The following is a 17,328-nucleotide window of genomic DNA, read 5'->3' as shown; positions in this document are numbered from 1 at the left end:
AGGGTTTAAGAAAGAAAATGGCAGGGAAAAGTCATGAACAGCTATATCCCTGGAAGTCTGGGAAAAGCGGGCAGAGTGGTGGAAGTCATAGGCAAGAAGAGCCTGGATTTTCACAGGATAAGAGATGGGGTTGAAAACTACAGGCACTGAGTTTGATCAGCAGCACCAGGTAAAATTCTCTACAGCAATCAGTTGAAAAATATAGTAATAGATTGACACAGTATATTTTCTGCAGGAATGTTGTATAAGACACTACAAACATAGCAAATGAAGATTTCAACAGAATACTGGACAATCCTTACCATAAACAAGTGAGGAGCACCTATCACGTAGTAGTTAACACACTGTTGGGATAGTCCCATCCCACACCGCAGTGCCTGGGTTTGAGTGCTGTTGACATTGCCAACTTCAGCTTCCTGTTAATGCAAACCCTGGGAGGCAGTGGGTCATGGCTCAAGTAGTTGGTCCCTGCCATCCACCTGGGAGACCTGAACTGATTGAGGCTGAGTTTGACTTGACCCAATACCAGCTGTTGTGGGCATTTAGGAGAGAGAGGAGGAGGAAGTGAATCTTAGGCTGGAACCCAGGACAGGCTGTCAGCTCATGTAATATGCCAAGAAGCATTTTCAGGTCCATAAAACCTCACTCAACCTAGCACAGAAGCTGATCCCCTACTTGGCCCCCCCAGGCCACATTTCTGTTGGGACATATTTTACAAAGCAGTGTCTGGCGGTCAGCCTCAGGGAATGTGACACTGTCCCGCTGCAGCATCAAATGGCAACAGCTTGTCACCATGAAGGATACCAAGTGTGAGAGAAGGGAAAGGAAATCACTTTTGAAACCTAAAGCAAATAAACATATGCCAAAAAGAAGTGAACCAAATCACACAATATGGAAGCATTCAAAGCAACTGCAAAATCAGCTTTTAAAACAAGAATGTTAATTAACAAAATGTCAAACAACAATTTGGTATGTGGGAACTCCGCTGAGCAGCCTGGGAAACTATTCTGTTTTTCTGAGTTCTGGGGAGGGTCTTTGGCAGTGAGTACCAAGCTGATTATTTTCCTCTCTGAACCATATTCTTTGAGCTTAAGGAAAAATAAGACCATATTAACAACCATTTGTCCTTATGATAAACTTTTCTTAACACTGAAAATACATTTACCTTATAAACTGTTACAATAATCAGAAGAATTCCAATATTACAAACTGTTTAATTATTATCTCTCTGCTTCCACAAATTCTGCCTTGGAAAAGTTTAGACAAATACTTAAATTTTTGTATCTTTCAAGGTTTTTTAAGAGACCAAAACAAAACTATGACAATATCTTCTGCCAATCATGGAGTTAGACACTTGGGGCTTTGGTCAGCTTGTGATATTTGTGAGCAAGGTCCACAGATGTCCGACCTTGTTGAAACGGGAAAGACCACAAAATTAAATTCCAGTGATTTCCCATTTTCTTAACTCCATTGAAAATGTAACTTATTTCTTCTTCAGTAAAATTTTTACGAATTCTTCTTTTTTCTGCAATTAAGAATTGTAGATTAGTACCTGCTGAAAAAAGGATTCTTTTTGAGACCCAAGTAAGTGCTTAACTTATTCCAAGAATATGAATAACAGAGATAATGTCATGTCTAGGCTACTCCTCATTGAGAAATCCAAATTTAAAGATTTATTTATTTTTATTGGAAAGGCAAATTTACAGAGAGAAGGTGATACAGAGGTTCACCTTCGATTCACTGGTTCACTCCCCAAATGGTCCCAATGACTGAAGTTGAGCTTAACTGATGCCAGAAACCAGGAGCCTCTTCCAAGTCTCCCACACAGGTGCAGTGTCCCAGGGCCTTGCATGCATGAGAATCCCATATGGGCACTAGTTCATATCCCAGCTGCTCTACTTCCTTCCCTTTCAGCTCCCCGCTTGGCCTGGGAAAGCAGCAGAGGCCAGCCCAAAGCCTTGAAACCCTGCACCCATGGGAGAGACCTAGAAGAAGCTGCTGGTTCATTGCTTCAGATTGGCACAGCTCCAGCCATTGTGGCCATTTGGGGGAGTGAACCAGTGGATGAGAGTTCTTTGTCTTTCCTTCTCTCTGGAAATCTTTCCAATAAAAATAAATAAATCTTTTTAAAAAGTTCACCAGTTATATAAATATTCAGCTTGATCAAAACTCAAACAGGTTGCCCTATGGAAAATGGAAAGGAGAGGAAGATTTTAACTTTTTTTTTTTTAAGGGATACCTTCTGTAACAGAAAGAATATATAGCTGGGGTGGTGTAGTGACATGCAGGCTAATCCTTTGCATGCAGTACAGGCATCCCATACAGGCACCAGTTTGAGTTCAGCTGCTCCACTTCCAATCCAGCTCCCTGATAATGACCTGGGAAGTTAGTGAAGGATAATGGCTCAAGTGCTTGAGCCCTGCACCCACATGGGCGCTCCTGGCTTTCAGTTATGGATCAGCCCAGCTCTGGCTACTCTAACTCTTTTAAGTTAAAAAAAATTTAGAAAAAGAATACATAGTTGATATCTATAAATATAATTTTTTCTGATGATGATTACTAGCTAACCATTTGAGTTTTCATTGATTGTTAATCCATGGTGGCAATGAAGACTCTTCTGTATTGCCAGTTAAGGATGCTGCTGACATCAGAAGGGCCAGGTATAGACATGATGGGCCATCCTTAGAAAATCTAGGTATGTGCCAGGATCCCATATGGGTGCCGGTTTGTATCCTGGCTACTCTACTTCCCATCCAGCTTCCTGCCTGTGGCTGGGGAAAGCAGTTGAGGACGGCCCAAAGCTTTGGCACCCTGCACCCATGTGAGGACCTGGAGGAAGCTCCTGGCTTCAGATTGGCTCAGTTCCAGTTCAGCTTTGACTGTTGTGGCCACTTGTCAAGTAAACCAGTGGACAGAAGATCTTTACCTCTTATCTCTCCTTCTCTGTAAATCTGCCTTTTGTTTTTTTAAGATTTATTTATTTTCATTACAAAGTCAGATATACAGAGAGGAGGAGAGACAGAGAGGAAGATCTTCCGTCCGATGAATCACTCCCCCAAGTAAGTCACAACGGCCGGTGCTGCACCAATCTGAAGCTGGGAAACCAGGAACCTCTTCCAGGTCTCCCACACGGCTGCAGGATCCCAAAGCTTTGGGCTGTCCTCAACTGCTTTCCCAGGCCACAGGCAGGGAGCTGGATGGGAAGTTGAGCTGCCGGGATTAGAACCGGCGCCCATATGGGATCCCGGGGCATTCAAGGCAAGGACTTTAGCCGCTAGGCCATGCCGCTGGGCCCAAATCTGCCTTTCTAAGAAAAATAAGTCTTTAAGAAGTATGATTAAAATAAAATTTAAAAGAAAAAAATCTCATTCTTACAGGCCCAAACCATTAGCTATTTGTTCACTTTTTAAAGAACCACAGTGCAAACCTTTTCAAGCAGAAATGTCTTACTAGCAGAAGGCTGAGAAATCAATGTAATGTTTCTTAACAACATTTAGAATGCAAGTTCAATGAAGGCAGAGATATTTCTCTATTTTGTTCACCACTGTATTCCCAGCCAAAAGAGTAGCTGACAAATAGTACACGGTGATCTGTAAATACCAAGAGAAAGATTCTTGGTAACAACCATTTTGAAGCTCTCAATGAAGCTGCTCCTTATGTTTGAGTCTACTGGAAACTGGTTATCCAGAAACTGGTTTTAGCTTCATTTGCTCAAAATGAATTGAGCTCATTTTAATCAGGAATGGATAAGTTAGTATGATTTTGGAGATACTGAGGCTGTATGGTTAACCAAACACTAGCTTTATCACTGTGGCTACCATTTCGCCAAGTCTTACACATAACGTTTGCACCCAAGCCCTCACATTGTCCTGAAGAGTATGGGGCAACCTGGAAGGAGTACGTAGATCCCTCTACTCCCAGGATCCCCTCTGCGGCTGCTTCATATCGGCCAGCGTGGAAGACTAGCAAGCCAGGGTGCTGAACTACAGAATTTCTCAATTCCACACTTTTCCTAGAGACCAATTCATCCTGATAAGACAGCTCCCCGATAATTGAGGAAATCCTTCAGTGCTAAGATAGTGCAGTGGCCACTTCCCAAAACGAAAGATACAAACTTAATTGTAAGTAAATAAATGGTGGTAAATGTCTTATTAAGAAAGGGAAATTCATCAACAGGAAAAAAAACTGCAACGTATCAAGTATCCCTGGCCTGCTTGTGAAAAAAGATGTAAAACAAACAGAATGACTAACTTTCTGAAAATTCCTAATTTCTAAAAAAGCAAGCCAAATTATAAACTGTTCATCCAAAAAAGATGTGTGGGATCTATGAGCTGAATGCCACCTCAAATACTTAAGGTCACTCTATACAATCAATGTGTGACCATCATTATACCATTACATGAGGTTCTGCAGGTGATTTAATGGATTTAGTTTCTACATCTTTTTAAATGACATGTTGCAGAAAAAAAAATCTGTTACTAACTTAATGTCAAGTTCTTGACAAGAATAAGATTTCCAAAGGCAACATGTTTCTACAGAAAAACTAACTCTTTCTAATAATTTCTACTGAAAACATTACTTCAAAAAGCGGGTTCCTTTACAGTGGTACTTAGCATTCATTTGCAAGTAGAATGTTTCACCTAGGAAAAAACTAGATATAAAGTAAACTTGGAATTTCTTCCTAAGTTCTGCAAATTAAAAATAGTCAAATAAATATATGTGGAAAAATGCTTCCTGCATATACCAAGTACAAATGTCTCTGTAACAAATAATGGTGGCACTATAGATTTATTCATTTTCAGATTAGTTTGACAAGCAAGGTACTACACTATCTATTCATACCATGCATTCTATCTTCATAGGAATAGAAAGAAATGTTAAATCTCTGTGATATTTCTGGAATGGTGATAAAATTGAAATGTTAACCCTTTAGTCAAATAAAATTCACATAATTAAGAATATTTTTTATTTTTAAGCAGGGTTTTAAGGTTCATACTACTTGCCTATTTGGTTTTGAATAACTGAACTATCTACAGAGTCTCTCAGAAGCACTTGTGCATAGAAGAAATGCATTCTTAAAATAGAAATGTGATCCAGAGCATAGACAATGGCTTCTGGAAAAAGAGTTGCATTTGAATTTCAATTCCACTATTTACCAACTCATTGTACCTTAAAGTGGGAATAAAAGAATACCTACATTATAGTATTATAGAAATTAAAGGAAATACTATCTACAAAACACCTGAAACATTAGCAGGTACTTGGTGAATACTAATTTCCTCAGCTTCTTTCCCAGTGGGTGAGCAAGCAATAAGAAATTCTCTTTGTTCCTCATCAGAGAACAGAACTGTCATTTAAAAGTCATGCATTATGGGGCCCGGCGGCGTGGCCTAGCGGCTGGGGTCCTCGCCTTGAGAGCCCCGGTATCCCATATGGGCGCCGGTTCTAGTCCCGGCAGCTCCACTTCCCATCCAGCTCCCTGCTTGTGGCCTGGGAAAGCAGTCGAGGACGGCCCAATGCATTGGGACACTGCACCTGCGTGGGAGACCCGGAAGAGGTTCCTGGTTCCCGGCTTCGGATCGGCGCGCATCGGCCCGTTGTGGCTTACTTGGGGAGTGGGTCATCGGACGGAGGATCTTCCTCTCTGTCTCTCCTCCTCTGTGTATATCTGGCTGTGGCAAAATGAATAAATCTTCAAAAAAAAAAAAAAGGTCATGCATTATGCAACTTAAAGCAACCACTCAGCTGTCCTCTTCTTTCTTAGGAATATATAAAATTTATTTAAAAATTAAATATATTCACTTATTCCTCCAGGAGCAGATTCAATATTGAGTTGTCGTCTTCTTCGTGGAGTCAACAGAATTTCTGAAACATATGGAACATATTTAGCACACTTAGTGTTTGAATCAGAATGCAGCATATTAATTCCATTAGTATAATATTTTTCTCCCCCTCCTAGTGGGAATCCTTACAGCATTAGGAAGAATTTTAAAAATACCAGAGAGCAAGGCTACTACTCCCTGGGTTCACCTTAAAAGAACTAGTTGCTTAGAAACAGCTTTCTTCTTTTACATATTTTACACTTGAGTTTTTAATATGCTTAAAACTTTAGATGACAATTCAGAAAACATAGTCATAATTATACTTTCAAAGGTGCTGAATTAGTTACTTTTGTTACAGATAAGTGATTTCCTTAGTTCACTTTTATATCTGTCTTCTGCTTCCACAATGACTTTGTGACGATCACATTGGTATGGGCAAGAGTGCAAGAGGTTGCTAAAATTTCGGCTATTCAGAGATTTTCCTACTGCTATGCAACCTAAAAGAAAACAAATTAAATTGATGTACAAAAATATCTAATAACAAATTTATGAAAACAAATATCAATGATGATGATTGATGTGAAATCAGGAACTTAAATATCTCAAGAAGTCAGGTAAGAGTAAAAACAACAAACACAGTCCAATGATGTATGTGCTGGAATTAGAAGGTGAGCCCAGAGTTACGGTGATAAAGGAGCATGTGACTTGGTCTTCCTCTGAGCAGGAGTCACTCTTAGGAGGAATACTCAAAAAAGGTGATTCATAAGACTGGTCAATGTGGGTATTTTGTTGTTGTTTAACATTTTACTATAGAAATTTCAAACACAACATTAAAGGGAAGAATATGAGTCCTCAAGCATGATTCCCACATCTTCAATATCATGGTTACTTATATCTTAGCAACACCCCACTTACTCTGCTCTGTCTCCATCAATGTGGATTAGATTATGATGCTTGAAATTTGGATTAAAGTATAATTTCATCTGTAAATACTTCAGTTATGCCCCTAACATGTTAGGAGTTAAAGAAACAACAACTCAGTGCTGTGACGTAGTGATTAAAGCCCTGCATCCAGAGTGGTCACCATTTCGTGTCCCAGCTGCTCCACTTCCCATTCAGCTTTCTGATAACGTAACTAAAAAAGCAATGGAAGAATGCCCAAGTGCTTGGAACCCTGCATCCAGGAAGGAGACCTAGAAGAAGCTCCTGACTCTGGGCTTTGTACGGACTCAACTCCAATCACTGCAGTCATTTGGGGAGTGCACAAGTGGCTGGAAGATCTCTGTCTTCCTCCTCTCTCTGTAACTGCTTTCAATAACTCTCGCGCACACACAATTATTACATCCAAGCCAGTCACACTTAATAGAATCTAATGTCGAGTATTCAAATTTACTTTTTATTTAAAAAATATTTTCTTGGCTGCTCAAATCATGTTTCAAACAAGATCCATCATTACATTTGGCTGATACAACTTTTAAAAAAAGATTTATTTATTTTTATTGGAAACCCATATTTAGAGAGAGAAAAATCTCTCATCTGCTGCTGGTTCACTCTCCAAGTAGCTATGATGGCCAGAGCTGAGCCAATCCGAAGCCAGGAGCCTCTTCTGGGTCTCCCACATGGGTGCAGGGTCCCAAGGCTGTGGCCCATCCTCTATTGCTTTCCCAGGCCACAAGCAGGGAGCTGGATGGAAGTGGAACAGCCTGGACATGAACCAGCAGCCACACGGGTTCCTGACACACATAAGGTGAGAATTTAGCCACTGAGTCATTGTGCCATCTTTGAGATGCTTTTAATCTATCACCTTTCTTCTATTATCTCCTTGCTACTTACTTTTTGAAGACATTAGGCCATTTTTAGGTTCCATTTGTTGGTTACATCCTTTAAAAGGTTCTTGGGATCCCTAGTAATTAGATCTACTTGTGGATGACCGATCAGGTTCAGGTTCAACTATTTTAGTTAGAACTCCTCATAGATATTGTGTGCTGGAAAATGTACTGTGTTCAGAGAAGTTCTCTCTACTAACATAGATGGCAGGCTTGGATTATGTCAGTAATATCCATTCATTATAAAGTTCTCCTTCAGGGGAAGGCATTGCAGCACAGCATGTTAACCTGCTACCTGCATTACCCACATTTCATATATCCGTGCTGGTTTGAGTGGATATTCTGCTTTCCATCAGGCTTCTTGTTAATTAATCCTGGGAGGCAGCAGATTATAGTTCATGTGCTTGGGCTCCTGCCACCCATGTGGGAGTTCAAGGGTCTTGGCTTCTGTTCTGGCCAAACTTTTGCTGTTGCAAGTATCTGAGGTATGAATGAATCAGCAGATGACTAAATCAATGAATCAATCTCTCAGGCACATTCTTTCAAGTAGATAGGGAAAAATGTTCTCTGTCAGCATCTGGTTCAATTACATCAGTGGCCCATGCCTAAAGGACTAGGAGAATTTAGTCAAGTGATGAGGGTGAGGATATTTTGGGTAAAATAAACACATGTGGGGCCCGGCGGCGTGGCCTAGCGGCTAAAGTCCTCGCCTTGAATGCCCCGGGATCCCATATGGGCGCCGGTTCTAATCCTGGCAGCTCAACTTCCCATCCAGCTCCCTGCTTGTGGCCTGGGAAAGCAGTCGAGGACGGCCCAATGCATTGGGACCCTGCACCCGCATGGGAGACCCGGAAGAGGTTCCAGGTTCCTGGCTTCGGATCGGGGCGCACTGGCCCGTTGCGGCTCACTTGGGGAGTGAATCATCAGACAGAAGATCTTCCTCTCTCTCTCTCCTCCTCTGTGTATATCTGACTGTAATAAAATGAATAAATCTTTAAAAGAAAACACGTGTGAAAACATAACATATGAGAAGACACAGTGTGCTCACAAACGAATGGTACTTTGGGATGGCCATGGAGTTTGGGACAAAAGTAGAGTATGGGAGAGAAATTAAGGCTGGAAAGAGTCTAAGGGAGTAGACTGAGCAGCCATGTTAAGGCATTTTAATTCTTTTGGGCCTGGCGCAGTGGTTCAATTAGCTAATTCTCCTTCTCCAAGTGTTGGGATTCCATATAGGCACCAGTTCATATCCTAGCTGCTCCACTCCTCATTCAGCTCCCTGCCTGCGACCTGGGAAAGCAGCAGAGGACAGCCCAAAGCCTTGACCATGCACCCTCGTGGAAGACCCAGAATAGGCTCCTGAATCCTGGTCTCAGATTGGCATAGTTCCAGCCATTGCAGCTACTTGAGGAGTCAACCAACTAATGAAAGGTCTCTCTTTCTCCTCTTCTCTCTGTAAATATGCCTTTCCAATAACATTTTTAAAAAGGAATTTTAACTTTCTTCAACACAATGGAGAAAAACTGGAAGACAGTAAACAGGAAGATTACATGATTTCATTTGTCTTTGTACAAAGGTCAGCTTCAATAACCTGGAAAACGAGATTCTGAAATACAGTATTTTTCAGGGAGAATGGGGATATTTTTGATGTAAAACTGGCAGAATTGAATGAATAATGAGCTGTTAAGATAACAGAAAACTTTAGGCTAATTCTCAAGTAATATGGAATATACATAACACGTTTCTAGTAGTCATAAGAATATATTTGTAATAAGGCTAATAAGTAGAAGCAGGACAAAATTCCATGCATTTCTGATAGATAGGCAGAGGATTTGCTTCCAAGAGATATTTAATATTACTCAGCATGACAACATGATAAAAAGCATCCATTAAAAAATAAGTCAGTGGCTCTGGCTCCTAACTCCACGATATACATTAGCAGGAAGCAACCATGACAGCTCAAACAATTGGGTTTCTAGCACTCACTTGGAATACCTCGACTGAGCTCCCATCCACTGGTTTTGGACTGACCCATAGTAGATCAAACAAAGTATTGGGACTTCTTTTAGGATGAGAAAAACAGAGGACAGTTTAGGGTGGACAAAAGGACGGATAGAAAGGGACTGAAAAGATCTTGCAATATAAAAACAAAGGCAAAAAAAAGACATGGAATTCATGTTATACACAGCTAGACATCAGCTTTAGAGTGACACAAACAATGTCTTCAGCCAGAAGGAAAGCACAATAATATCTTCAGCTGAATACAGAGTAACTTCAGCTTTCTCCTTGGAGTAACATAGAACAAAGAGGAGATACCAAGGTGTAAAAGAGGAGGAAGAGATGGAGTAAGTGCTACGGGCCATTTATAAGGGTCTATCAGGAAAAAAAGGTATGCAACACTAAAACATTTATATACTACAGATTTTAAAAAGATATTACTATTTCATGTCTATATTTTGAGAATAAGCCAAAACATATATGTATTTAGTTACTTTTTGAAAACATAAAAAATACTTACTCAAATTTATGGCTGATATTGTAACAAAAAAGGAATAAAATGACAAGAGAGAATAAAGTAATAAGGGTAAGGACTGCTGATTCAGATAAATATCAGGAGCTTAACATGTTATAAAAGATTAATTTTATTACTTGTTTCTACAAAAAGAAATTAAGTTTAAATCATACAGATGTAACTATTATAAATTCTAGTTAACATGTATCAAGTAAAGCTTTAATTATGAAACAGTAGCAATTAAAACATTTACCTGAGCACCTATATTTCAATGTTTTGCAAGAACTGTTGGTTGCTAAAAAACTGGTGACTTCTTTATTTATTATATCTGAACATAATGTAAAAGGATCTGCAAAAGATTATAAAACACAAGATTTCTTGAATTAATTAAAAAGGATCTGACATTTACAAGATTTATTAGGTATCAAGATTTTTATAAAGTTTTGTGCAGTACTACATATCCAGTCTTCCTGGTGGGTAAACAAGAAAGATTCTAGATACCAATAAGAAGTGACAGAGACATTTACACGGAAGAGACAAGTGTGTGACTTATGCTTAGGAGTGAAGATGTATCAGTGTATATATTTTTTGTTTTATTAGTCACTTAAATATCTATTTTCTTAAAAAGCCAAAGAAGAAACAGTTTAAATCATACCTGTAACAGGTAACTGCTGCTTTCTATTTTTGAGAATGTGAGTTGGATGTTTAAAAACTTGGTCACTAAAAACAAAATATAGATACCAAATTAATAAAAGTAAATACCACTATTGTAGTAAAATGGGGAAAATCTGTCGGGGGTGGCAGTTTGGGGGGGGGAATGCCAGCCTATATGAAATTGCACCACATGATTCATAATTCAAAATAAAAATACATTAAAACAAATGAAAAAGTAAATACAACGTTTTACATGTGGACATTTTGTAACAGGTAGAATTACAGGGTTAGCATTGCAGCACAACAAGCTAAGCTGCCACCGGTGATGCTGGCATGCCATCTAAGTATTTAAGTACTTTGAGTCTTGGCTGTTCCACTTCTGCTCCAGCTTTCTGCTAACATGCCTGAGAAAACAGCAGAAGACAGTTCAAGTATTTGGGTCCTGGCCATCTTTGTGGGAGACTAACACGGAGCTCCTGGCTCTACGCTTTGCCATGTCTCACCCCTGATCGTGGTCCCCATCTGTGGAGTGATTGGAATTGCCTCTCAAGTAAATAAATAAATCTTTAAAAATTATTTGGAAAAAAGATTTATATGGGGGGAAAAAGATTTATATTGGAAAGACAGATCTACAGAGAAAGTAGAGACAGAAAGACCTATCAGAGGATTCACTCCTCACATGGCCACAGTGGCCCTGACTGAGCTGATCCAAAACCAGGAGCCAAGAGCTTCTTCTGGGTCTCCCACATGGGTGCAGGGTTCAAAGACTTTGGGCCATCCTCCATTGCTTTCCCAGGCCACAAGCAAGGAACTGGATGGGAAGTGGAGCAGTTAGGACATAAACTGGCACCAAATGGGATCCCGGCACATGCAAGGTGAGGACTTCAGCCACTGAGGCACTGCTCCAGGCCCAAAAATAAATCTTTTTTTTTTTTTCTTCTTCTTCTTTAGCAAAATTTTATTAACTGCACTTGCAAGTATATTTGAAGTCCATAAATAAATCTTAAAAGAATTGGTTTGTGCCTAGTGTGGTAGCCTAGTGGTTAAATTCCTCACATTGCATGCACCAGTTTGTGTCCCGGCAGCCCTGCTTCCCAGCCAGCTCCCTGCTTGTGGCCTGGGAAAGCAGTAGAGGACACCCAAGTCCTTGGGACCCTGCACCCATGTGGGAGACCTGGAAGAGGCCCCTGGTGCCTGGCTTTGGATTGGCTCAGCTCAGGTTGTTGGGGTAACTTAGGGAGTTAACCAGTGGATAGAAGAGCTTCCTCTCTGTATCTCCTTCTCTCTGTATATTTGACTTTCCAATAAAGATAAATAAATCTTTTCTGAAAGCTGGCATTTAAAAATTCTTCAGGTCTAAATATACACATGGTCAGAACCTTATAATCCTTTTTATTTCTAAGATATATTTTATTTTTTCTGATAGGGAGAGTTACAGAAAGAAGGAGAAAGATGTTCCATCTACTGGTTTACTTCTAAAACGGCTGCACAAGCCAGGGGCTGAAGCTGGGAGCCTAGAACTCCATCCCAACTCCCAGGTAGGTAGCAGGGGACCCAGGTGCTTGGGCTATCTTCTGTTGCTTTCCAAGATACCTTAGATGAACAAATGCGTTTTAACTATACTGTTACACTGGTAACACACAGTGCAAAAAAAAGTAAAAGCTATAGACCAGAAATCACACATAGCAATAACTATAGCCATCGATATCTGCCCATATGTATCTATTTTAGAAATACTATACAGAAGAAAAAAGATTTAAAAGAAACGTAAATATGAAAAACTCAACTTGTCTATTTCCAACTCAAATGAAGCAGAGATGTGGCTAATCATAAAAGAAAAAAGAATGACACGATATAAGGCTTGAGCCAGAAGGCAAGAAGGCTGACCCAGAAACAGCCGACCTATGTCACCCACTTCACTGAGCGATCAAGTTAAAATCATCAAGAATGGTCTTGAAAAGGAAAGATGCATGGTGATGGTGTACTCTATCCTACCCAAGGCCTTGGACCATTCTCTGTTGCTTTCTCAGGCCATTAGCACTGAGCTGCGTCAGAAGTAGAACAGCCGAGACGCAAACTGGCACTCACACACAGAGCCAATGCTGCGGGTAGAGGATTAACCTGCATCTGGCCTCCTCCCTTCATTATTCTAAGCATTAAACATAGGAAAGATTTCAAGAGGAGCTACAGCTGCAGCAGTCCCACAGGCCACATGAAAGAACATGGAATTGTATTCAAGATTAAAAACGGAACAAACAAGAAGCCCAAATCAGACTGTCACCTCTTCCTTTTTTCTTTATCATGTTAAATTTATAACCTAGTCTGCTAAATTGCTGATGGACCACCAATACATGTTTTGGCATATCAGGTAGAGGGTTTCAGTTTAGGTTTTTTTTCCTTTTAGGTTTTCATCCTTTCTAAAATTCAAATTTATTTCAGTCAATTTAAAATCCTTAACAGCTCCTTATACACCGTGAATTTGAAACAATAACCCTGAGTACGATACCAAGGCCTTTCAGCAACAGGTCCTTACCTCCCTATCCAAACTCCTTTTCCAACATTTCCTATTTTAGGCTCCTCCCAAGAGCATGTTTTAACGTGTCTACATTCATCTCCTGTACCTAACAGCAAAGCACACAGCATTGTGCTAGACATGCTTGACAAATAATTATTAAAATTATTAAACTATACCCTGGTAAAGAAATAACATTCTTCTTTTCAAAAGTTGTTCCTTCAGGTAATTTTTGATCGCAGCTCGAACTGGTATTATGTAAAGTCTGATTTTGTCCACTCTCCCTATAACAAGCATTAACTGGATTTGCATTCTTTAATGCTGTCTTCACTTGGTCATCATTTTCACTTGCTTTAGACATGATTCCACGGGGCACATGACTCTGACGTTGTCTGGACTGCCTTTTTTTCTTATTCTCTGCTTTGTTTCTTTCACCAGTACTATCCACATGAAGTTGTTTCAATGTATTCGCAATATTTATATTCACGTCACTCTTACATGTTTCTCTTTCTTTACCCTGTGATATGAAAATAACAATAAACAAGCAATTTAAATGTAATCCACTTGTTTTATAAATTGCTTTATACTTTCTGATATACTTTATGATTGTCAGAAGATTATATTATAAAAGAGTTCAAACCAGAAAATGAGTTTATCCAACAAATGATGTTAGGACAATTTAGTAACCATCAGAGGAAAAAAAAAATAAATGGACATCTCACAATTTATATAACAGTAAAGTCAAAATGGACCAAATACCTAAATATAAAAACATGGAAATACATTATAAAAGAAATCACATTTTAATATTCTCAAGAAATGGAAGACCTTTCCAACTGTTATGCAAAAATAATAAATCATAAGAGAATTATTAAGCATACAAAATATTTTTTAAAATTTTGATAAAGACCAAGAATGTTGAGCTGAAGAGAATTAAAAAAAAAGGGGAGGACTAGAAGCAAAACTAAGTGACAACTGAAAGATCTGAAAGTGATTTATATATATACACATATAGAAAAATTATAGCTAGGAAAAATATAACTTAAAGTAGCATTTATAAATCATCACTACAATGAAATATCAAACACAAGTAACAGTGTAGAATGTGGGCAAATGAAACAGATACTTGATAGAAAAAACAAATAGCTCCTTAACACATGAAGAAAGGTTCCATCCCTCCTGTAACAGAGAAATATTAAAGCTACATCGAGATGCTTTTCTCATCACATTGAAAGGATCAGAAACAAACATACTATCAAACATTACTGGCAAGAGTGTAAACTGGTCTCTATGAAAGTTTTTTTGATCATTTCTTGGCCTTTTCATTAAAGTTTTCAGTACCTTTCATAATAAAAGCTGTGTATGTCTGTATAAAAACTATCAATTACTTTCACATGTGCACAATGTTAATGCTAATTGCAACAATATTAATAGCACCAAAAGTTGATAATAACATTAGCATTTATCAGAAAAGCTAGCACACACATTCAATGGAAAACTTTGCAACTATAAAAGCAAAGAGGAGGCAGGTGTTAAGATGCTTGGGTTGCACATAGTTTTGACACTCCACTTCAATTCCTGAATCCAGTTTCCTGCTACTGCAGACTCAAAGGAACCAGTGATGGTTCAGGTGATTGTATTCCTGCCAACCAAATGGGAAACCTAGACTGAGTTTCTGGTTTCCAGATTCAGCCCCAGCCAAGGGCCATTGCAATCACTTTCTGTCTCCCTCTCTGCCTCTAAAATAAAGGGGGCCCAGTGTGGTAGCCTAGTGGCTAAAGTCCTCAACCTGAATGTGCCGGGATCCCATATGGGCACCAGTTCATGTCCTGGCTGCTCCACTTCCAATCCAGCTCCCTGCTTGTGGCCTAGGAAAGCAGTAGAGGACAGCCCAATGCATTGGGACCCTGTACCTGCATGGGAGAACCAAAAGAAGCTCCTGGCTCTTGGCTTCAGATCGGCTCTTCCACAGTCACTGTGACCACTTGAGGAGTGAACCAGCAGACAAAAGGTCTTTCTCTCCAGATCTCCTTCTCTCTGTAAATCTGCCTTTCCAAATAAATCTTTAAAAAAAACAAGTTTAACATGTTGCCTAGTACTGCCACACCTCTTATCAAAGTGTATGGTTCTAGTCCCAGCTTCTCTGCTTCTGATCTGGTATCCTATTAATGCACACACTGCTGGCTCAAGTACTTGGGAACTTGCTGTGCACGTGGGACACATGGATGGGAAAAGGGGCTCCTAGCTTCTGCCGGCCCAGCTCCAGCCATTTGGGGAGTGAACCAGCAGACAGAAGACTCCTATCTCTGCCTCTGTATGTGTGTGTCTGTCGCTCTGCTTTTCAAATTTTTTTTTTATTTACAAAAGCAAATAAACAAAGAAAGAAACTCTAGAATGTGGGCTAAATGTAGAGCTAAAAGCAAAGATTGGGCCTAGTGTTGTGGCCAAGCAAATGAAGTTATCATTTGCGATGCCAGCATTCCATATGAAGAATGCCAACTGGAGGAGTCCTGGCTGCTCCACTTCCAGTGCAGCTCTATGCTAATGGCTTGAGAAGCAGCAGCATTGTATGACCCCAATGCTTGGGCCTGAGCATCAACGTAGGGGTTCCTGACAGCAGCCTGGCGCAGCCCCAGCAGTTGCAGCCATCTAAGGAGTGAACCAGCAGATGCAGGATATTCATTCATTCATTCTTTTTCAAAACAAAGAAATATATATTTAAAAAAATAGAAAATGTTCTATATTTTTTGAAACAAAGAAGCCAACCTCATTGTCTTTTCTTTCAAGGTGTTCCAGTTTTTGTAGAATTTCCTTTGCTCTCTTCCAGTATGGTTCAAGATTCTTTGCTTTCATTTCTGTGTTCTTTAATTGTTCTGCATCACTTTCATCAAAATATTCTGCTAAACTTAAAGATAATTTCTCAGCTTTGTAAAAGGGTGGGTGGGAGGGAGGAAATGTGAATTTATTTATCACCAGAAATGCTAATTTAGCACTTTAAATAAAACAACTTTATACTCCACTCTAACCCTTCTCTAAATTTTGTCCATCTAGACTACCATACCTGCTTAACTAGTACTGAAAACACATGGAAAGTGTTTGGCAGAGGTCTGAGACTCAAACAGTCATAAACAAAATGTTTAAAAAGAATCACTTTCTCAAAAGCTTTTTCTACTCCAGGTCAAGGTCAGATTCACTTTTTACAGGTTCTCAAAAATCTGTGTTCTATCTTTTCACAATCTATGTTAAATTACAGTAACACATATCTCATTATTTTTTTGAAAGGCAGATTTGAAAAGATAGCAGAGATGGAGAAAGAGAGATCTTTCATATGCTGGTTCACTCCTCAAATGGCCACAACAGCCAGAGCTGTGCTGATAGGAAGCCAGGAGCCAGAAGCTTCATCCAAGTCTCCAATGCAGGTACAGGGGCCCAAGGACCTGGGCCATCCTCTATTGCTTTTCCAGCCTACAGGCAGAGAGCTGGGATAAGGAGTGAAGCAGCCAGGACAAGAAACAACACCCAAATGGGATGTCAATGCTAGCACATGGAGGATTAGACTTTTGAGTTATGGAGTTGGCCCCACACGATCTCATTTTAAAGAACGATCCATTACCATCTCTAGCTAAACTAGGCTCTAAAAATACACAGACTGTTTCTTCTTACCACATCCCCAGTGCCTAGGATACTGCCTGGAACAAAGAAGATACACAAATCTTTTTTAAATAAATAAATGAATGGGAGCTGACATGGTAGCACAATAGGATAATCCCTCATCTTCACTGGCAGCATCCCATATGAGTACCTGTTTGAGTCCAGCCTGTTTCACCTCCAACCCAGCTTCCTGCTTATGACCTGGGAAGGCAGTAAAAGATGGCTCAAATCTTTGGCCCCTGCACCCACATGGCAGACCCAGAAAGAAGTTCCTGGGCGCCTAGCTGATGATTGGCTCAGCTCTGGCCATTTCAGCCATTTTGGTAGTGAACTAGTTGATAGAAAACCTCT

At 39.8% G+C, this 17,328-nt stretch overlaps 1 protein-coding gene across 1 annotated transcript in view; it reads right to left on the bottom strand.

The window, feature by feature from the left end:
* Window positions 1-981: 981 nt before the first annotated feature.
* TERB1 (telomere repeat binding bouquet formation protein 1) overlaps window positions 982-17,328 on the bottom strand; it is a 30,994-nt gene continuing 14,647 nt past the window's right edge. Inside the window, exons 12-18 of the mRNA XM_004584148.3 lie at window positions 16,093-16,250; window positions 13,506-13,843; window positions 10,816-10,880; window positions 10,414-10,509; window positions 6,170-6,319; window positions 5,803-5,865; window positions 982-1,525 (exon numbers count right to left, since the gene is read on the bottom strand). Coding sequence (XP_004584205.2) covers window positions 1,347-1,525; window positions 5,803-5,865; window positions 6,170-6,319; window positions 10,414-10,509; window positions 10,816-10,880; window positions 13,506-13,843; window positions 16,093-16,250 — 1,049 coding nt within the window. The 3' untranslated portion in view covers window positions 982-1,346. The remainder of the gene's footprint in view (window positions 1,526-5,802; window positions 5,866-6,169; window positions 6,320-10,413; window positions 10,510-10,815; window positions 10,881-13,505; window positions 13,844-16,092; window positions 16,251-17,328) is intronic.

Source organism: Ochotona princeps, chromosome 16, assembly GCF_030435755.1.
Source record: "Ochotona princeps isolate mOchPri1 chromosome 16, mOchPri1.hap1, whole genome shotgun sequence".
Classification (NCBI taxonomy): Eukaryota; Metazoa; Chordata; class Mammalia; order Lagomorpha; family Ochotonidae; genus Ochotona; species Ochotona princeps.
This window is presented reverse-complemented; position numbering and strand designations above follow the sequence as displayed.